The sequence below is a fragment of the Micrasema longulum genome, unplaced genomic scaffold (genome assembly GCF_059751315.1).
Source record: "Micrasema longulum isolate JH-2025_06_02 unplaced genomic scaffold, ASM5975131v1 h1tg001448l, whole genome shotgun sequence".
Taxonomy (NCBI): domain Eukaryota; kingdom Metazoa; phylum Arthropoda; class Insecta; order Trichoptera; family Brachycentridae; genus Micrasema; species Micrasema longulum.
The window spans coordinates 10314-33715 of record NW_028278634.1 but is presented as its reverse complement, the minus strand read 5'-3'; the positions used below and the strand labels follow the sequence as shown (position 1 = coordinate 33715).

At 30.5% G+C, this 23402-nt stretch overlaps 1 protein-coding gene across 1 annotated transcript in view; it reads right to left on the bottom strand.

The window, feature by feature from the left end:
* The window catches only part of LOC148275352 (uncharacterized), a gene marked incomplete at its 3' end in the record, with an annotated part of 35499 nt that extends 12347 nt beyond the window's left edge, over positions 1-23152 (bottom strand). The window contains exon 1 of the mRNA XM_088235810.1: positions 22353-23152. Coding sequence (XP_088091936.1) covers positions 22353-22799 — 447 coding nt within the window. The remainder of the gene's footprint in view (positions 1-22352) is intronic.
* Positions 23153-23402: the final 250 nt, after the last annotated feature.

Sequence of the window (23402 nt, the reverse complement as noted above, 5' to 3'; positions counted from 1 at the left end):
CGTAATTTATGTCCAAGCAAATGAAAAATAGAGCTCTGAGTGTGAAAAAGAACCAGAACCCTAAAAAAAACCTTTTAAACATCCTAAAAACGTGTAATTTCTCGTGTAGTAATTTCAAATAAAAACTTTTTTGGTCACTTAAAACGTTGTAAGTTGTAACTGAAGGATTGTGTATACTGATAAAATAAAACTCTTACTCCAGTTAGAAATGACAGAAGAAAGGACAGTTAGCATTGGTTTCCGGCTGAGTCTAACAGAACTGTATTGAGGTAATTTTCCACAAAAATAGCGCTTTTAAAACTATCTGGAATAAATAAATGAAGTGTGGAGTTTTGCCGCAGTTTTCCAATGTAACTTCCTAATTTAATTTCAATTTAAAATTTATATAAATATATAAATTTGATTCAATTATCCAACAACATAAATATAAATATTTACAAGGTTTACAAAAATATATATTTATTTACTTACATAAGTTTATTGTACATTATTTTAGACAATAAGTCCCAACTCCATCGGACTAAAAGTCCTGTGTTGAGATGGGACTAGCAATTAGTTGACACAGACACATGAGTATATCACCACAAATATAGGATTAGAAACATTAAAAAAACATATTACAACAGAGATGAAGAACATTTGAGAGAAGGCAATATAGAAGTCTAGGCATCAACAGGGCTTATGACCTGTCAATGGCTGATTTAAGTGGACACTTTACACACTGTGTAACATTCACCATTCTGCCCATATACATAAAAAAATTCTTCTATGCCTGATACTGAGCCATTGTAGTTGCGGGCGATATTTGGTTATGTGGTCAAATTTGCGAAGATTAAAGATATAACGAATACAAATATTCTGCAATCGTTCTAACTTATCAAGTAATTCAGAGTTAGCATCTGGATAGCATACATCCGCATAGTCAAGGAGTGGAAGAAGTAAGCTTTGGACTAATGTTTGCTTAACATTAATTGGCAAGAAATTCTGTAATCTTTTAAGTGAGTGCAAACTACTATAAAGTTTACGACTAACTTCGTTAACCTGATCGTGCCACCCTAAATGCTTATGAATACCTAAGTTTTTGACTGAAGTCATCAATGGAATTTATGTACCATCTATTTTGAAAAGAGGAAGTGTGGAAAAATTAACTTTTGAATACATTTGTTTACTACCAACAAGTACAATTTGGGTTTTTGTTGGATTTATGAGAAGTCCATGTTTTTTTGTCCATGAAGAGATATGCTCGAGTGCAAGTGACATTACTCTATGTGTTTCAACAATGTCGACGGGTTCGAAATGAATATACAATTGCAAATCATCGGCATATAAATGGTACGAACAGTTTTAGTGTATCAGTGTTATTATTGTACATGTTAGGGTGGGTGAGGATGTGTGTATATGAATATTCCTAAGCTTTCTTTCAAGTCATTTTAGTTGTCCACTTATAGACTAGAGTTTTAAAAGCACTGTCATTAATTTTGCTAACCGGTATCTCCATACTAAAATAATGTAAAGTATAGGTGCCAGAAAATCGTAATTAATATAGTAAGTAAATTAATAATATTATTTTAACGTCACAGTTAACGAGTGGTTGTAATGCATATCGTCAAAGATAATTGATAACTATTTTTGCTCTAGTAATTTCTTTGATAAAAAAGTCAACGACCTGTTGATGTTGAACTAAAAGTATAGTCGAGCTAAATATACAGTAGTTCTGACTATAATTATCTTTTATAATATTTTTTTCGTTTCATAATACGCTATAATGAGTTAGTTATTGTTTTTATAGGTTATTCGTCATTAAATTTTAATAGAGATACCACTGATTTATTATTCTTGTAATACATTATTTAATTTAGTATTTTTATCTCTAATAAAATACATTTTTACTATTTTATTTTATTTCTTTCTTATTTTATTTACATTTTTAAGATCTTTATTTTAATATGTACTTTTAATTTTTTAAATAATTGTTATTTTTTCTATAGATAGACAATGATGACAATATGAATTGAATTTTTCGATTTACTTTGTTTTATTTTTTGTCGTGTTTGTAAATACGTATTTATATGTTTTCCTATGTTGTAAATATATTCAAGTAAATGGCTATTCTTTGATTTTAATTGTATTATTTTTCTCTATTTCTCCACTTTCAAAAAAATAATTTTGCACCATTTTATATAGTTTTGTTGAGTTTTTTCTTTTCTATCTTCTTAATAATATTTTTAATTTTTCAAAGCATCAAAAACAAAATAATACATGTTAATTATTTTTAATTAAAATAAAATAAAATAAAAATATGTATACAATTTTATGTCTGTAGTCTTTTATTTGATTCTTAATTAAAACTAATGTCTGTTGGTTTTCTTTTTATAATGTATTAATATTGTAATAATGTGTGTATTTTATTGAATAAGACTAACGATAAAAAAAAAACGTTTTTGAGTACTTATAGTAATATTTTTTATTTGTGTTTCCTTCACGTCTCAACGGAGTGACCGATTGACATTTTTTTCCATAGAGATAGCCGCCAAAGTCTGTTTATTTATTAATTCTATTCATTTATTAATTTAAAATCACACTTGAAATATTCATGAACTTATTAAGGCTGTCCCCATGTCAAGCCACAATAATAACAATAAAAAACACATAGTAAAATTAATTAAATTAAATTATAATGACATGTGATGCAATAGAATAACAATCCAGAAAACAAAGTATAAATAATAAATAATACAATTCCAAATAAGACAATGTAAAAAAAATAATCAGATATAAATATTAATTATACCAATTTAGATTCATGCATTATCAAATATACAAAATAAAAGTCTCATTGAAATCAATAGAAAAAATATACAAAAACACATTTGAAATGATAATTGAAATATGATTTCTAGAAGCTCACTCTAAGTAGAGAAGCACGAAATGGAACTTGATACTTATTTTTTATCCCGGATAAAAAGAAATGCAATGAAAAAATGTGTAATTTATCGATTCATTCGTATATTATATAATATTCTGGTTCAATGCCCTTTGAGGGCAGAATGGTGAATGTTACATAGTGTGTAAAGTGGCCACTTAAACCAGCCAATGACAGTCATAAGCCCTGTAAATGCTAGACTTCCATACTCCCTTCTCTAAAATGTTTTCTTGTCGGGAGGAAATCCAGCCTGTCTACAAACATTTTGACGTACTCAAAACACGGTTGAATATGATGATGATTTGAATGCTCGAGTTGTCCATTTGTAGCATTCTAGGAGGAAGATACTAAAATGTGTTTTAGTGGTCAACTCAAAAATACGGTTTTTTGTCTGGAAACATTTGATGCCTAGACCTTCATATCTTCTTCTCAAAAAAAATTCCCTCTCTGTTGTCACAAATTTAAATATAATATACTGTTTAATAATAAATTAAGTCTTGTTTCTTATGTAGACTAATGTATCAATAAGCTCGCCAATGTACAAATCACATTATGTACAAAAAGTTAAATAAATAAATAGACTTGTGTGACATCATAGCAACACAAAAATTAAAGTATTGTTGAAAGAATTGGATTGTTTATGTCAAGTGTCTGCTTGCACTGAATATGCTATTCAAATAGAAACCTCATACATTCGCAAGACTATTAGCGCATAGCAGTTCCGTGACCAAATTCGGAGCAAAAACGGACGCTTCCTCTGGATACTTTGTGCCAGAAGGCACAAGTTGATAATGTGCTTCCGAAGGCTGGAAGAGACGAGGCGCGAGGCGCGGCGCGGATGTGAGTGGAGTGACTCACCAACAGTCTGCCTTGAAGAAAACGGTTATTTTGTAGCAGACGAAAAATATGTATACGTATTATATTTGTGTATAACTTACGGCTGAGTCAAAGCACGTGTGAAACCGCCATATATCGCCCAAACCTAACGATATTATAAATCATTTTTAAGTTTGTAAGTGAAAATTCTTGATGGAAGTTCTGATTTAAAAAACTATGTAAAAATAATTCAAATTGCACCTTAAGGCCATAAGGCTGTAGTCTGGTAAAACACACTCAAAATGAGGAAATTATTTGATTTTGCTATTTTAAAACGAATGTTTTTTTAATCGCGCAGTTATAAAAAAATTGAAAAAACATAAATTAGATAAAAACAATAATTTTTAAATGTATTTCCATTAAAATTCCATTTGGCGGCCTCCGTGGTGTAGTGGTCAAGACGCTTGACTCATAGACGGAAGGTTCCGGGTTCGATTCCCGGTGAGAACACAAAAATTAAAATGTGATTTTTCTCAAGCCTGGGTGTTCTGTGATGTAATTCACCACTGTAATTGGGCCTCCTGGCCTGTTGTGGTGCAAAAAAAAATATATATATACTTAAAAGTTTTATGTAAGTAAAATATGATTACTTTTAGACCGGCAGATTACGCCATTTTAAATATAGAGTAAACTTCGGTATCTGGGTTCTCATATGAAAACTAAGTATTGAACTGAAATTTGTTGCAATAATTTAAAGATAATAAATTAAACATGAAAGTCGCCGAAGCAAAATCTTAATTTTTTGTTTTTGAAAAGAAATGCAAGCCTTTTAAATCACGTACATTTTTGTGACATTTTCCTTTATTTCAACGTAAAATTATGCCTTCGGTAATACTTTAAAAAAATACATTTATTGAAATATTTTAGTCAAAACCTTTTTTTATAGAATTGTATTCCTTTTTTTAAATAGAATAATTCTGGTTGTAGTATTTAATTTATAAAAAATATCTTATTTACGTTTTTATTACCTTCATACCGCCTTTTTCGGTACCGGAAGGGCGTGTATAAAGGATTTTTTTTATTATTGCGCGATTTAAAAAAAACATTAGTTTTAAAATGCCAAATCATATGATTTTCTCATTTTGCGTGCGTTTTGCCAGACTACAGCCTTAAACTTCACAAACAGGAAATTCTCGAAATAAATAGACTAAAAAATAAACCCGACGTAAAATAACGTAATGAACAGTTAACACACGTGTTTCCTATTACTATACCCATTGTAAAAAAATACTAATGACTTTTATATCCTTTGTTTTTAAGGAATCATAATTGACAGCAATCAAACGCAAAATCGAGGAGATAATAAAAATAATACATCTGTACCTTAAGGCTGAAATGCTGGAAGTCACATTTGGTAAATTGTTCGGGAGAGCGGTTTGAAGTTGTAAAACTGTTTCAAATGTATCTCTCGAAGTAAAACCACAATTTATTGCTGTTTTTTTATGTATAGGCTTTTGATAAGAATATTTAAGAAAAAAACATTGAAAATATGCACTATCAAGTAACTATGGGAATTCAATGTTTTTTGTTCTAACTGCCCGGCCCGCGCCCTAATTCCTTATCGGACTTTAGTATAACAAGTAATGTAGAATATTGAATGAAAAACAGTGTATTATGCAACTTTCTTTAGGCAAAATTATTAAATTACGTGCCATTAATTAAAACATGAATTATTTATGAAAATAACAGGTAAATATTAATTTAATGACGTGATATTAATAGCAATAAAACAGTCATTGAAAGTAAACAGTCTGTGAAACAAAGCAAAGTAAAATAATGAAATTAACGGCAAAAGAAATGACATAATGGTTAAGTATGGTCGATTACGACTATAAGACTTAATCTTGTGTAAAATCCTTCGCTGCGTCAGAGGTAGTTTGTTGTTAAAACTGTGGAATTTGTCTGCCCAAATGTTTGTAGACAAAAGACTTGATTTCACCCCCTAGGCATTGCCTAGCGTCCAGCCTAGTATGTGAAATAATTCGATTAAATTAATCTCCTCACACAATAAAGGTTTCAGCTCGTCAACTTCACTAAAATCAACAGATGGAAGAATCGAAGAAATATGGATGTTCAAACATAGGAAAAATTGTGAATATTTCACAGTGGCCACTTAAACCAGCCAATAAAAAACAGATCATAAGCCCTGTAAATGCCTAGACTTTCATATTCCCTTCTCTAAAATGTTCTCCATCTTTGTTGTATTTTTAAAAATATATTTATTTTTACATAAAAGGCATAAATTGCCTTTAACATATATTGACCATAAATATGAAGAAAAAAAACATATATTTAAATAGATAACAAAAAATTATAAAATTGTACAACTATAACAATAGTAACAAGTAGGTAAATACACATAAGCAACCAAAAATATTAACGAAATAAATACATAAATATGAAAAAACAAAAAAAGGAAAAACATTGTTAAATATAAAGAAAAGTTTAAGAATAATATTGCGAGAGAAAAAAAGAAATCAGACTCGTTTTATAACTATCAAGTCCAGAACCAAATAAATCAGCCTTGTCCTCATACTGATTGCCATATCTGTGGAGCCTAGGGATAGGCGAGTGCATGTGATAGTTGGTCCTGGAACTTGCAGAACAAAAAGGAGATCTGTGGCGGGTATGTCGACCAGGTACACGGAAACACACCAACTCCAGCAAATCAGCACAGTCAATAAATGAATTTTATTTCATTGTGTATTTAATTTACCACTTATTTTAATGAACTAGTAAGGTTTGACAATAAAAACGCATTTTTTTGGCATTTTGAAGTGACTTTTAGCTTATTTAAATGAGTTTCGGTTTCAGCCGAAACTAGAACAGAAGCCGAAATTCGGTTTTGGTTCCGGCTGAAAATCTTGTTTCGATCTGTCACTTCAAATTACATTAACCCAATCTAATATCTAGTTCATGTATGTGTCATTAAATTACACAATGAATTATAAGTTAATGTTAGAAACCTAAAACTGACATTATTAATTTGTATTACATAGGTAGGCTAAGTTCACATTCAACCATAAGGAATTCACGTGACGTTAATTACAGTGAAACGTAATTACTTTACCGTAACGTATATTTATGGATGACCCAGCCATTTTACCAGGGCCCCGATTACAATGGGAAGATAACATTTATCTTCAAAGTAAAATTAAGTTTTATGTATAAAAAACAGTATATGCATACAATTTTTTCTTCTAAACAAGTTCAACTATTGGTTACCGACGAAAATACCCTAAATGCTCATGCAAATATACTCATTTTCGTACACAAATATCGGTTTTTCTTTATAGACAGTCTAAGATAACTCTGTTAACTTCCAATTGTAATCGGGGCCTAGGGCCCGTATCCTAATGGGAAGTTAAAAGTTATCTTCAATTTTATCTACTACTATCATCCCACCATTTCTCTGTAGGGGTAGGCAGAGAGAATGGACCGCCACACACGTCTATCCTGGCATACATTTCTGGGTTCTTCAACATTATACACATTGTCATACATGCCCTTCAGTTCTGCCTGCTTTTGACATGACCAGACCAAAGATTTTAGTTTGTCTGATTATGCCACCTCTTCCTTGGTCGTTCTCGTCTCGCGTTACCGTTTATTTTTGCCATTCGCCATATATACTTGTTTTACCATTCTTTCGTCATCTATTCGTTCTACATGACCAAACCATCTCAGAAACCCTTTCTTAATCTTATCAATTATACTTGACTCAGATTTACACTCTCACCTGATTTCATCATTCGTAACCCTGGCATACATTGATTTCCCACACGTTCATCTAAGAGATTGCATTTCGACCGTACTTTATTATTAAGGTATGTTGGCATTACAGAAGAAACAGTTTAAAACATTAAGGAATTTGGCTCTCAAAGTAAATCTAAATTGTTCAACTGCTAATCTTTGGCTCTTTTGACTAATTAATTTGCCTTTGCATTCCCGATTATTAGCTACAATCAGATTTCAATAAGCATAGAGTTAAAAAAAAGGACATTCTTTCAACGTTAGATTTAATACCCGCAATGTTACTACTACTACTACTACTACCATCACGCCATTTCCCCGTAAGGGTAGGCAGAGTGAATGGACCGCCACACACTTCTAACCAGGAATACATTCTAGCTTCTTCCACATTCATACATCTCGTCATACATGCCCTTCGGTTCTGTCTGCTTTTGACATGACCAGACTTAAGATTTTGGTTTATCTGATCATGCCGCGTCTTCTTTGGTCGTCCTCGTCTCACGTTACCGTTCATTTTCGCCATATATACTTGTTTTATTATTATTTCGTCGTCCATTCGTTCTACGTGACCAAACCATCTCAAAGACCCTTTCTTAATATTATCTATTAAACTTGACTCAGATTTACATTCTTGCCTGATTTCATCATTCGTAAGCAATGTTTGAGACACAAAAAAATGTTTTCCAAAAAGTAAGCCATTTTGACTAATGGGATTCTTTCTTCTCCCATACATATATTTGTCTAATTTTGATTGATATCCAAATGAGTTCTCGCATTTTTTCTTTTTTATTATATAGTATTAACATTTCTTTAGCACTATTCAAATAACTCTATTTTCGCTAATTTTATACATCTAATTTTCGCCATTGGCTAAAAATAATAACGTAGAAAAATAATCTATACGAGGAATATTATTATTATTTCATTATTATTCATATAGGATTCATCGATTTTTTTATTTTTGTTTTTACAATATACATAATAAGTTTGTAAGTAAAAATTCTTGATGGAAGTTCATTGTAATTTATTATATATAAACCACGAGTGATACTTTAATCCACAAATTTGGACCAGTCTCGAAGATGTCGCGAAAGCGATGAAACCGGTCACTGGATATTCCAAATTTGTGGATTAAAGTATCACTCGTGTTTTATTTATATAATAAGAGAACACAATTTAAATCAATAAACACAAATCTAATGCCAAGCTATCTTGTCCTGCAAATAATCTTGGACTGTATAGTAGCTCTTTCCAAACAGCCCGTGCCTGACAAAATATTTTTTTTTAAATTGTCGGCAAAGCCTGAATTTCAAGAGGCACCTTGAATAATATTTTTTTTAAACTTGAGTTCTGCAATATTTCTTTATAATTAATTCCTCAATTTCACCCACAGAACCGTATTCTCCATCCACCCGAATACATACAATCCGATATAGTATTTAATAATATACCTTCCTTACAAACCCTTGTAAATGACGTATTTTCTTTTCAATAAATTCTATGATAATAAATAATAAAATGTCCCCGGGGAGACTGTGAATAATAAGAGTGAACAAGTATTTTTCACACACACGCATTCACATACATAATACATGCACACACATACACACCCTAAAGGTCGTGAACTTGAAACCGGTTACGCAGCGACATGCGACGTAATTTACTCAATCTTATGCAATACAGAAATTAGAAATCTACAAATCGACCCCTCCTACGAATAATGTCGTAACCCACAAATTGTCGATTTGGAGTTTTCATTGTATCTCGTCTTTAATTCCGAGGAAAAAATATATATCGTGCAATAGGGAAATATAAAGATTTTTTTTACAATTTTAAAGTAATAAGGGTCTATGAAATACAGTTGGTACTATAATTTATCGGAGGTGTGATACCTAAGTGTAATAAAACCGGGTTGTGGTCTCGTGGCTAGTGTCGCGGACTCACGGATCAGAGGTCCGAGGTTCGCACCCTTTATAATAGTGAGTTTTTTAAAACTCTTTGGGTCTTACTTATAAATCGGGTTTAAAGTTAAGCTTGAGAATAGTGGTAAGATAATGATGGTATAGCAAAAAGTATTACTTATAAACCTCGCATAGAGTTAAACTCGGTTTAAATCTGGAATAGCGACCATAGAAACGTATACCTGCACATTATGTGGTATAACGCTGGAATAAGCACGCGATCTGTCAACAGTCATATTTTTCGGTAATCAAAATGGATAGTTTATCAGTTTTTTTTCAAGCCCTGCAACCTTCTCAATGCAATTCAAGTGATTTTGAATTATATCGTTGAAATAATATCTGAAATGTTTGTATGTGTTTTACTTAATTGTGATAAAAAAAGAAACACAAATAAACTATAGAATTAGTTTTTAACTTCTCTTCTTCCCTATTTTGGTATCTTTTTCTAACGGTTTTCTCAGTGTTCTCGATTACACTGACAGTAGTCTCGATTTGACTTTGGCGTTTGTTTGTGTTGTTTTAAAAGTTACTGCGCACGCGCATATATCAGTGTTGACTGTTTAAAAAAATGAAGCATGAAATAACCTGTGAATTGTTATTCTAGGAAATAAATATTTTTATAAGTAAGCTTTATTTTAAATAGGGTTACACCGGGTATAGTTATTTCTTAATATAAATCTGGTATAAATCTAATAAGTAAGGGTCGTTGAAAACAGAACCTGAAATTGAAATATTTATGTAAATCATAAGAACGCAAATATTTATTTTAAATAAAATTAAAAAAAGAGTCGTCCATACGGAGAAAAATCATTATTTTATTATTAACTACGAAGTAAACTACCGTATGTACTCAGGTCGAAAATTGTAACCGTAAATCGAAACCGTCCGTTACAGGTTTGTTAAACTAAAAACCAAACCAATTTTTTTAAATGCTTTTGTTCTATGCAAGTGAGCTAAAGGGCTTCTCTTTGAGCGGGAGCGAATTATTACTCCAAGTGCGATACATATTATACACGGTTTTTCAGGGCCAGACCGCGAAACTTCAGAGGAACATACCTCACGGCAAGCTTTAAAAAAAATCAATATTTTTTTTTTTTAAGTCATTTTTTTTTTCATAATCTCAAAATGGATGTATTTGACTAACGAAGCGATACGCACCAGACGTGGACAAGTGAAGCGGATGGGCAGGAAAGAGGTGGGGGGTTTGTGGAGGGACTGCTTGTCCGAGAAATTAAGGATTTACTACATTTTTAAATCATAAAAAAAAAATTACTTTTTGGAAAAAAATTATTACGATTTTTTCAAAGCTTACCATGAGGAATGTTCTTCTGAAGTTTCGCGATCTGGCCCTGAAAAACCGTGTATAATATCTAAACACACAATTTATAATAACGAATAATTTAAGTTTATTGCAACGGGGAGGGGAAGCACTTTTTAGAACAGTTGCAATAAATGTTAATTTTTAATTACTCCCAAGGGAGTGGAATCCGGCCATGTCTAGAAAAATTTGTACACACTCAAAATAATATTGCTGAATAAATAATCGTTGAAAATGTATAAAGAACGTTTACCAATACCGAAGGTAAACTGACTTTATCTTGAAATCGTTATCAATGTTTACTTCACAAAGTTGCAAACGGTAAAATAAACGCATGCTACCTCCTTTATCAGAATGTTTGGCAGCACCAAAACCGCAAGAAACTATGTGTTATCCTAGAAATAAACTTTTGTAAAAAAAAAACATAAACAGTTTTGATCGAACAAAGTTCCTGTCACAGACTCACGGGTCAGAACAATCTTGTGTGTCTCAGAAGAATCTTGGGTGTGCGGTGGTTTGACTTTGTGAGGAATAAAGAAATAAGAGAACAGGCGCAACAAACTCCGGTGACAACTGTCATCGAACGGAGGCGATACAGCTGGCCTTGCACTGCGGATGCCTCCTGAGAGCCTTAACCACGCTTGCCTAGTTTACAAGGCATCGGGTTCTCGATGTCGTGGACGTCCGCTGCTGACTGTCGGCAGTTCATGTCAAAACTGCAGAAACTTAGCCTGAATTGGGAAGATGCAAAGAAGCTCGCAGCTGACAGAGATGCCTGCCTCACTATAATGTGTCATTAATTTTGAAGATGTTTTTTAAATTGACTTAAATATATTGTCTTATATTTAATTTAAAGATTCTTCTCATCGTTTCTTTGAATCCCATAAAATATGTATGTATATATTTATGTTTTTCCTTTTTGAAAATGTTTTTTTTTTTACATCTGAGCATGTTTTTCATTCTTTATTTTAATTACTTTTACAAAAAAAAAAATCTGCATTTTTAATATTATTTCCATTTGTAAATACTAACTAGAATTTTAAATTAACTTTTTACTTTAATTTTAATTTTTAAAATACTTCCATTTATGTTTTTTTCCTTCTCTTTTTTGTACTTTCATTGATAACATTACATATAAATGTTATATAATATGGAAACTTCACTGGTCCATTAGAGTTAAATATAACAGTGTAAAATATAAAACGTAACCGTACTGTATGTTTCCTTAATAAAAGAAAATAAATGTTAAAAAAAACAATAAATTCCAACAGGGGGGCGGACATATAATAATGATGAATTTATATCATTTTTTATATTTTTTAAATACGTTTGAAGCACTAACTTAGTGGTTATTAATTATATATGTGTATGTATATATGTATATGTGTGTGTGTGTATGTATGTATGTATATATGTAATATTTATATTTGTTTTTTTTTAATACAATATTTTTATTTTATTTTAAATATGTATTTTCATTAATTTGAAGATAGAATAAATTAAATAATTATATATTAATATACAAGCAGTTATACTTGCTACCTAGATAGGTTCATGCTCTTCGGTTGTACATAGGAAGTGGGTACTACTGACTTTGTAACAATAACCGAAGAACTAAAGATTCAGTCTGTTTGTATAATATACTCATATAGGTCTTTTTTTTGCTAAATTTGTGTGCCTAATAATGTGAGCCAATGTAAGATTTACAAACTTAAAATGCATTTCTTATTTACTACTTTTTTTTATACTTCACTGTTTTACTATCTTATTATTTTTTTTAACTATACATTACTTTTGTGTCTATCGTTATGGGGGGTTATTTTGGACGGCCACAATTAAGTAGCTCCATACCACGCTGTCCAGATGGGTTGGTATGGGAGATTTTTTGGATCTGCTTCCTTGTGTGCTAGAGCGAGAACAAAGATCACCGATGTGGTTCATATGGCTGCCGACCAGAAATGGAGCTGGGCTGGTCATATAGCGAGAATCACAGACTCTAGATGGACCAAAAAAGTCCTGGAATGGCGACCCAGAACGGGTAGAAGAAGTGTCGGCAGGCCTCAGACAAGGTGGTCTGATGACATAAGACGAGTTGCAGGAAGTGGTTGGATGCGGTTGGCTCAGGATAGGGAAATATGGAGACTAAAGGGGGAGGCCTATGTTCAACATTGGACAAGATACGGCTGATGGTGATGATGATGATGATGATGACATTACTTTTATTGAGTTTAACCATAACAATGAACTTTATTTTCTTTATTTTATATTTAAATTTTTACGGGCATTTTTTACAATAATAAATAAATAATAAAATAAATATAATACAACTTTGTTTTTAACCACTAATTTTTTATTTTATCGACCGGTTCTAAAACTACACAATCTTCGTTATCGAGGTATAATTTACTAATGAATATTATCCTGTTTTATTTTAAGTGTTTACTAAAATAATATTAAATCTAAACATATGGAGCTCATAAGTATTTTTGTTATGTTGCTCTTGTAAAACAAAGCTGTTTTATATTTATTTCATTAAAATTACATTACACGATTGATTCATTTATTTATTTAAGAAAGTACAAGTACGAAAATATATGCATTTATACGGTTAATTATTGATGTAAAACGAAGTTACGTCAGTGTAGGTACTAATGAAATACATTTTAAATGTGTGTACAATATAATCATTTCGATTTCAATGTGCGCTTTATTCAGGGGTCAGGATGTCAAGTATGCAGATTATAACCCATTTATGAGAATTTTTATACAAATGAACCGACGGTACCTGACCATTTCCTATCAAAAACAATGAATGTATCAGCTTAGTATAAGAATCGCATTGAAAGTAAAATATAATAATCTGAATTATATATGAAAAGTGTAAAAGACAGATAAATGTTGTGTAGTTGAGAATTAATTATATATATATTTTTAAATCGCAATGTTGTATAGCTAATATTGATAATTCTCTTAAAAACTGGTGTTTTAAATTAAAAAAAAAAAAAAAAAACATTTATTATCAAATATACAATATTATTGTTTGAGAGCTACGCTCATATAATAGTATTTACTGTTATTTTTTATTGTGTAAATATTGGTCTGAAAATTAAATAAAAAAATTTATAAATCGTAAGAAATCAAAGATCTAAAGTATTTATCACGCATATTTTTAAAGCGAAAAAATAAAAACGGTAAAATATTTTGTAATACAAAAACATTTTCGAGAAGGGAATATGGAAGTCTAGGCATTTACGGGGCTTATGACATGTCATTGGCTGGATTGAGTGGCCATTTTACACACTGTGTAACATTCACCATTCTGCCTGTTTAAACATAAACTTTTCCTCAACTCTTCTAGCGGAAAGAGCTGAAACCTCTTATCATGTGGGTGAGATTCATCCAAATGATCCATTTCACCTACTAGGCAACGCTTGAAAACAATTTTAAAATGTTTATACTTCACACTATAAACATTGTTGATATGAAAACTTGTTACATTTTTACAATCCTTTTTTATTTTAAATTACAAAATAACTAATATATATATATTATTTTGGTCAAATACATGAATTTGAATTTGAACAATTTTATTTAATTTAACGCGTAAAGGTCCGCATGTCCGCATCGCACGCATCGGACGGATCGTATCAAACGGATTTTAGAATTCTTTACATGGTTAGTCAGACAAGTGCGGTCCGTCCGATACGGATCGGTGGACGCACTTCAGTGGCTTACTATACAAAAAATCCTAAAATCCGTTTAATACGATCCGTCCGATGCGTGCGATGCGTGCGATGCGGGCGCTTACCTTAAATGTTACTTTAGGCCCGTTGTTGACGACCGTTTTTTGCAACAGGTATGTACCCGTATTTTCAGCAGTGGCGAATGGTGATTTTATTTACAGGTAAGCTATAAAAAAATATCATGTATTTGTACCTACATATCGTCCTCGTACATAATATAAAGTAAGTAATATATACTGGCGGCCTTCGTGGTGTAGTGGTCAAGACGCTTGGCTCACACACGGAAGGTTCCGGGTTCGATCCCCGGTGAGAACACAAAAAATTAAATGTGATTTTTCTCAAGCCTGGGTGTTATGTGATGTAATTCACCGCTGTAATTGGGCCTCCTGGCCTGTTGTGGTCCAAAAAAAATGAAAATAAATGAAAATACTATAAATTGATATTTTTCTGTGGTTCTGTGTGATACGAGTACAACAACTCTCATCCATGAAATCAACTCAAACGATGTAATTTTGTGATATAGATATATTACTTTAATATATAATTCATTAAAAAAAAATTAAGGTACCACTATGAATTCAGTCGATATTAGGCATTTAATTGAAATGTCAACTAGCCGAATTGTTCTAGTAATTAATAGTGCTAAAAACGGCCGCGTAGAGCGCTATGTCCTGCAATATAAGCCATGAAAGTAATGATGGTCTTATGTCAAAAGTACCATCTCGAAGAAAAATAGTCCTTAAGAAATTATGTTTGAAATCCTGTTTTCCAAATCAAAAATCTTCAAATAATGCGTGTAATCTGCAAGTTTAATTTAGGATAAAAAACCCGCACTGGGGTTAACACATTAAAAATATAGTATACTTATTTGTATGAATAAATAAGCTGGAATAGTCGGCTAGTTTCTTGGCTCACCGCAGGCGCTGGCGCGCTTTATTAAACTTTATATTTATATTAGGATAAAAATACAATCGGTGGAAATGATTTAAAATAAATGTTAATTGTCTATTTGTTTTTCTGTAAATAAAGTTACAATAAAACATTATTATAGTTAGTCAAATATAATGGTAAGCTGCGCATAATCGCTTCTATACACGGTTCCCCCCTGATTTTTATGACCATTGTTAACGATCGTTTTTATACCGTAAAAACGGGCCGGTGAGAAACGGGAGTCCCCGTTGACGATCCGTTTATTCATACTAGCCCATACAAAACTGTCCAACGGACATCGGACCGGTGCAAAAACGGGTGTACACTTCCGTTGCAAAACTGTCGCCTTAAAAAAACGGGCAAACACCCGTTGCAAAAACAGTCATACAAACGAGCCTTACACTTCCAAAAAGAAAATGCAATCTATGCACATTGCTTGCATACTTATTCATATTTCATGTAATTTTTATTACTGGTGAGTATCCAATATGATTCCGTTACGATTTTAAAGGTCATTAGTGAACATATAAATTTTTGTCTTGATAATTATATCGTTATATTATATCGTATTTACTGCATTTTGTGGTTACCTACCGTACTGTATGGGACTCGTCGCACATTATTCATTCATAGTGTATAACTTCTTCTTTCAGAATACGGTTTCGAAATTTAACATACTTTAAAAAAATACAATTTATAACATGTCTTGATTTCAATTTTAACAAAAATGTTTCAAACTTTTTACCAAGCTCTTTCTTGTACCATTTTAATACAATTACAAGTTTTAAACAATTATTTTTTTATACTTACGCACCCACATACACGCACCCTCTCCCTCATTCATTCACGCATACTCACATTCACATACACATGAATACAAACGTCACATACATACAATTACGTAAACTCTTTTCTTATGTATTATGTGACATGGGATTTACAGTGGATTTTTTTAATTGGTTCTAGTATTGTTAATATATTTCTACTTATTTTGTTTATTTAATAGCTGTAAAAATCCAAATAAAATAAAATAAATAATTGATAATATATAATTCGTTCGTGTTCGAAATACTCGGCAGCTAACGTTATTTTTTTAATCTCCTGGCAATCACAATTATTATTACAATTCACCAATGCCTAGACTACACCGGCTAGGTAACGAGTATGGTGAAGTTGATATATTTCGTCTGTCTTTATATAAATATAGGTTAAGTATTCAAAAGGTTATAAATTAATTTGTATAAAATTTCTTAATATTGTTCTTTATTAACTATTTTTTTCCTCATGTATCTCTATAATAATGTATAAACTTATATTTTATTTTATTTTTATTTTCTTTTATTTCGGAAACATACAGTACAGTTACAAAGTTTAATATTTTACACAATTAGACTTAATTCTAATGGACCAGTGAAGTTTCCATATTATAAAGCAATTATATGTAAGGTTAGTTATGAAAGTATAAAAAAGAGAAGGAAAAAGAAAAACATAAATGAAAGTTGTTTAAAAATTAAAATTTAAATGAAAAAAAGAAATTTTAAAGTTTGTAGTTTGTAGTGAGTATTTACAAATGGAATTAATATTTAAAAAAAAGAAAATGTATGTATGTATGTATATGTACGTGTATATGTTTTCATATGTAAATTTATTAAATATTTTTCTTTGTACCCTATGCCTATGTTGGTACATTTCCTGATTTTTACTTATTATTGTATCTTTTAGTTTTTCTTATGTTATCTTTCATTTTAATTAAATTTACATACTTATGTTTCACTGCTGCACTTGAATGTAATTTCTAATATATGTAAAAGCCCGTAGGGTGTGTAAATTAATTAATAAATAAATAATGGATAGTGTATAAATGAAACTGCACTTATTAAAAATATAAATCACATTCATAGCGTTTCAGATAAGTGTTTTAACAACGTACATTGACTTGTTGGTAAATTATAAGTTGAATTGTGATAAAATGTTTTGTAAATATAACGAACAACTAATTGGAATCGATTAAGAATATTAATCTCATCAGAGACAAAGATTTTTTAAAAAAGGAAACACAATTTAAGGGATACAGTAGAACTCAAATTACCCGAATCACTTTCAGAATTTCAGAAAAAAAATTAAGATGGAATCTTACTGCGATTCGCAAAATAATAATTCTGTCTACGGGCGCTATTGTCCTTTCCCCGCGAATCCCCCCTTCCATCACTGTTCGTTTTGATTATATATTTATTTATTCATTTTTATTTGGAAAAAAAACAACAGTTTTTACATACATGGCATACAGAAAATAAGAATATATGTAAACGAAAATTGTGAAAACAGTCAATCTTAATTTTCCACAGTGATGTAAGCTATCGATTAATTACATTATCGGCATCAAAATAAAAGCAATTTAACAATTGAGAAATGTTAAGTACTTAGAAGTTGCAAATAAAATAATAATACACATAAGTATATACAGTAATAAAAACAAAGTAAATTTAAATAAAATTAATTAAAATTTAAATAATAAGAAAAGAAGACAGTTATGTAAAAATAATGTAAAAGGTACAAAATATAATAATGAACACACATACATAATTACTGACATTGTATAACCAAACATTAGTTTAGATTAGATTAGACTTTAAAATGGTTTTTTTCCCATTTTCAACAAACATAACGTAATAAATTTAAAAAGACCCCTTTTTCGGAAAAATACCAACAATCCAAATTTTTTATTATCCGAATGGGGGTCCGGTCCTAATTGATTCGGATAATTGAAGTTCTACTGTAATTAGTTTTGATGATTTCTTTAGACGGTGTTCAGCATTCCGTATTCTGCCGTTTTATATATATATATGTATATATTCTTTAGTTAGGGTGGTTAAAATAAAGATTTCTGCTTTATTAAAAACCTAGGTAAGTTGCCCGCATAAAAATATATTTCTTGTGTGAAAAATTAAAGGTAATAAATGAAGCTAATGTCACCATATTGTATTATATCTATATAAATATTTTTTTATACAATTGAATTTCCCCCTTATTGATCCATTTAATTGTTAAAAAATAACATTTAAAATGCGCGTTTTAAAATATACTTTTGTGTCTTATACTTAGTTTTCACAATAAAATCTTATTTTATGTCTAACTCTTAATATTTTTTATATTTTTATATTTTTGACACCTGTGCAATAATATTTACACACATGTCCACTCTCGTTCCAATATAACACCCACTCACCCACCCTCTCAAACACTTACACTCACCCAAACACACTTGTATATGTTATACGTGTATTTAATGTATTTCTGTGGATATCTGTCATTCGTTTTTTTCTCTATATATTTTATTTGTTATATTTTTATTACTTGTATTGTTGATATTCCCAATATAGAAAAATGTAAATTAATAAATCATCCCTATAAAATATGATAAATGAGTTTTTACCCATAATTTATGTGAGTCACGCACGTCATTTAGTCATACAAGGATATCTAATTAGGAAGAATTTATAATTTTCTTTGTGAATTTACTCGTTGCTAATTAGAAAATAAGCCAGTACTGACAGATATTCTACCAGTAAAAATATAAAATAAATGTTTCTATGTTTTGCATTGAAATGACTATTATTGATGCTTCATACAGTACTTTAACTTGTTTATCACCTAATAACCTTTTATGACTTACTGAAATATATTACTAATATTATTCCATGCATTTTAAAATTAATTTAATGGATTTTTACTGTTTGCACGCAACGATATTTTCAAAAAACAATATGCCCCTGAAGGACAAATAGTATCCTACATCGTAGAAACGTTTTATAGATAATTATAATATTTAGTTTATAGATACCTCCAAACAAAAATGTGCGTATACATGTATGTATTACAAATTTACATAATATAGCATATTATATTATTAGAATGGGTTTGTTTTTAGTTATAAAGATACTTTATTGAATAAATTAAGAGATTATTTATGTCTAAAAAACGTTTTTTAAAGTTACCGATAAACAGCCGGTATTTTTAACTACAACAAAAGTGTTAAATATTTATAAATCCATACTTATATTGCAGTCCCCTATGCTAATTAGGTAAAATTAAAATACCCTGTAAGTATAATAATTATTGTAATAAGTAGATAACTACATACATTTTTTTTTATTGATGAATATGGTAATTTTTTTTTTATTTTTTTTTTGTATTTTTACAATATACATAAGAGGTAAAACAGAGTATTCAAAAAATAAAGGATAATTACATAGCAATGAAATACACATTAATAGTAAAAATAGTAAACTAAAAATCCCACGAAGGCATGGCCTGTTCGTGGGTATACAAAAAAATGTTAATTAATTTTTGCTCCTATAATAAATATACAGTTATAATATGTTTGTGTATAACATAAGAAAGAGGAATTAAAATATTCTGTAAAATATAACATACATATAGTTATTAAAAAAGGAAATAAAAAATATTTAAAAAAACATAAAAATATTCCTTATGATTAAAGGACAAACAAAATATATCATAGAAAAAAATGATTCATATTTTTAGTTTGAATCCAGGATAATGGGTGTTTTTTAAAAGAGGGAAAATTTTGAAAGCTTGGAATCAATGAAATATTATCAGTAAAAAAATAATTAAAAATTATTGGCCTATAAAATACGCCTGCCTCTGTGCGAGCCTCGTTTTACAATGTGGTATTTCTAACACACGATTCCTTCTTTGACTTGATCTATTTGAATGACTTGAAAATAAATTTTGTTTCTGAAATATATATTTTAAACACTGAAAACAATATATTTGTCTTATGTCTAAAGGTTGAGCTTCTTGGAACAATTGGAAAGAGGGAAAAGTGCGATTTTTGTGAAGCATTATTTTTAATATAAATTTTTGAACCGTTTCTAATGGTTTACAACCAATACAAATGATACATGTTCTTTTTTTTCTATTACAATCTACTTTTATAAATTTTAAATGTTATAACCGTAACTTTCAAAAAAGAGACTAGCTCTTGTGTTTGGAGACTGACTTACGCTGTTATATGTATTTAGTAATTTTAATCTTCATATATCATTTTTAATATGCATGAGAAAAAAAAATACACGAAATAAAAAGAAAAACCGAAAATAATAATACGGAATACTAATTAAAACAGAAAGCTGTTTTAACTCTGGTTCAAAAAAAATCTAAATTAACTTTGAATTTATTTAGTGATATATAAATTTTAATTATGGTTAGTTCATTGGGGAGATTATTGTAATATTTTATTCCGTGGAAAGCAAAACTATTTTGATCATGACTTGTGTGGAATTTAGGAATTTAGATATTATTTTGGTATCTGAGTGACTTATTCATCTCAAATTTGTTTATTTTTTCTTCTTTGTAAATGTATAATGGAATTTATTTTGTAAATTGTGTCTACTGTATGAACTTTAAATAATGTATAAAGCTTTTCCGTGTTGAATGTTGAGAGTTTCTTTAAAATTACTTTGATAATTAATCTTTGTACTATTTTTAAGTATTGAGGGTTTTAAATATTGACATGTGCACCACCCCACCCTATTGTAGTAAAGATTGTGCAATGGAGTAATAAGCTATTTTTTAATAATTAATTCTTAAAATATTTCTTAATCTAATAAATACGTTTAGGTATACATTTTCTAATGCGTTAGGTATATAAATATAATTTAATTAGGCTTGTCCATTTCAAAAAAAAAAAATATTTGTACATTTTTGTTCACACATACTCGTACTTAAGAATCGGTACATGTTTTATTACTTTTTATATTTTTATTTATTTCTTAAGTTAGCTTATATTACAAAGTATATAAACTATTATTAACACTTACTTTAATTACATGTCTATTTGCATCATCTTACAGAAAACATAACGTTTATTTTTTAATTCATTTTCTTTTCATTCTTCATACATTCCATTCAGGTATCTCTTCATACATTTTTAAACCTTTTAACATGGCGCAATTTTGGTATTCTGTTTTTTTTTTAAATGGCAACATTATTCTATCCGTATTTTCAGTAATATACTATACTTATGAATGTTTTTATTTAACACTATCTTATTAATGAAGTATTTGGGCGATTGTATAAAAAATTTAACATAAAAACAAACAATATAGAAAAATTCAGTCAATAAAAGAATCCGTTAAACCGCGAAACCGGCTTGTCTGTTAACGAACAATATTTACACATAACAAGTTGTGATTATTATACCATATGCATTGTTTATTGTTTGCGAACCATAATAAATCAAATAAAATATTATAAATGTGAAAGTGCGTACATCTGCTTTTTTGTGTTTCTTTCACGTCGCAACAGAGCGACCGATTGACGTGATTTTTTGCATAGGGATAGCCGGAGAGCCAACAAGTTTGGTGTCACATGCTACATTTCATCCCGAAAAAACATCTCACTTCCTCGGGAAAGATTAAACGAGGCCCAAAGAGCCGAATTTTCAAGCATGTAACAGTCATTGGCGGCCGATTTTATCTGCTAGTTCATAATAATTACGTTTAAGTTAGCAATTTACACATAACTATTTTACTGTAATTACGAGTTAGCGGTATTTAAAAAATAAAAGACTTCTAAATTTAATAAAACGGTACTTTTGATTTATAGGTAGGTACTAGAACTTAGCTCGTAGATAATTAGAAATTGAAAATATCTAAATTAACTATAACTATTAAATTATTTCATGTTTTGGGTCGAAAGAATCAACAGTTATGAAGAAAGCACCAACAGATACACATATTTAAAAATAAACGTAAATAATGAAATTTAAAATAATAGTTTTATTACGATTTATACGAAATACATGTAAGAATATTTTGTTTCCTAACCTGCACTTGAAACCTGGTGGTCGAAGGATTATCCTTGAATCTCGACGGTTTCTCGGTATTCCTGAAGCTGCTTTTAGTTATTTTAGCCCTGTTCCCGACAGAAGGCGCAGCTTTCGCCTTCTCCGAAATCTCCTGGAACTTGTCAGCTTCGTCAGTAGGGACCGGGGCCTGGGACCCCTCGGTGGCCCTGAAGGTCAGCCCGGCCTCGGCGTCATCCCCCTCCGCCTTGTCGGAGCTCGGGAACTCGGCCCTCGGATTCCCGTTATTATTGCTCATGGACTTGGCGGAGCTTATCTTCCTGAACCTCCCGATGATCTCGGGAACGTCGGGATTTTTGCTGACAGAGTCACCTGTCATCTTCTGTTTTCCGTTGCTCTTCAAGTGCTCCATTTCGATCGGTTTTTTCAGCTCCGCGTTGCCGATTTGAGAAGAACCTTTACTAAACATAATTACGAATAAAACACTATAAACTAAACATAAATACTAGGCAGTTATTTGAATAAAACTCGCGTCATCGCGTCGCAAAAATCAAATGAAATTTCCGTTACAAACGTCAAAATTGCGAATAAATTCGAATTTTTTGAACTCAACCCGCGGCTGTGTTGTCCTACGTCAAATTTTTTTAAAATTATTTTTTGGCGGTTTTAATTAACTCGTTCGTAAACCGAGGGGTTTCTGAATAAACACGGGATGCCGGGACACGTGTCTCGGATAGTCTTAAAATTGGCGCGCAACCCAGCCGACAACCTTCTACTCGCAACGCGCGGAATTAACTAAACTCTAAACTTGACTGAAGTCTGCGCGGCGAACTGTAGTAGGTACTTACTGAATACTGAAAGAAGCGAACTGTGAACAAGCGGACAAAAAGCCGTTTCTCGCACAGTTAAATAGTTTTCTTAGGAAAAAAATTGCAACCAAGATTACTATATTGCTACAAATATCTGCAATATGTTTTATACAGTCTGGAGTACGTCACGGGATTCATTAATGATTTACTTCAAAATTTCTACCCGAAGTAAAAATGGATTATTTGATTTAAAATGCTACAGA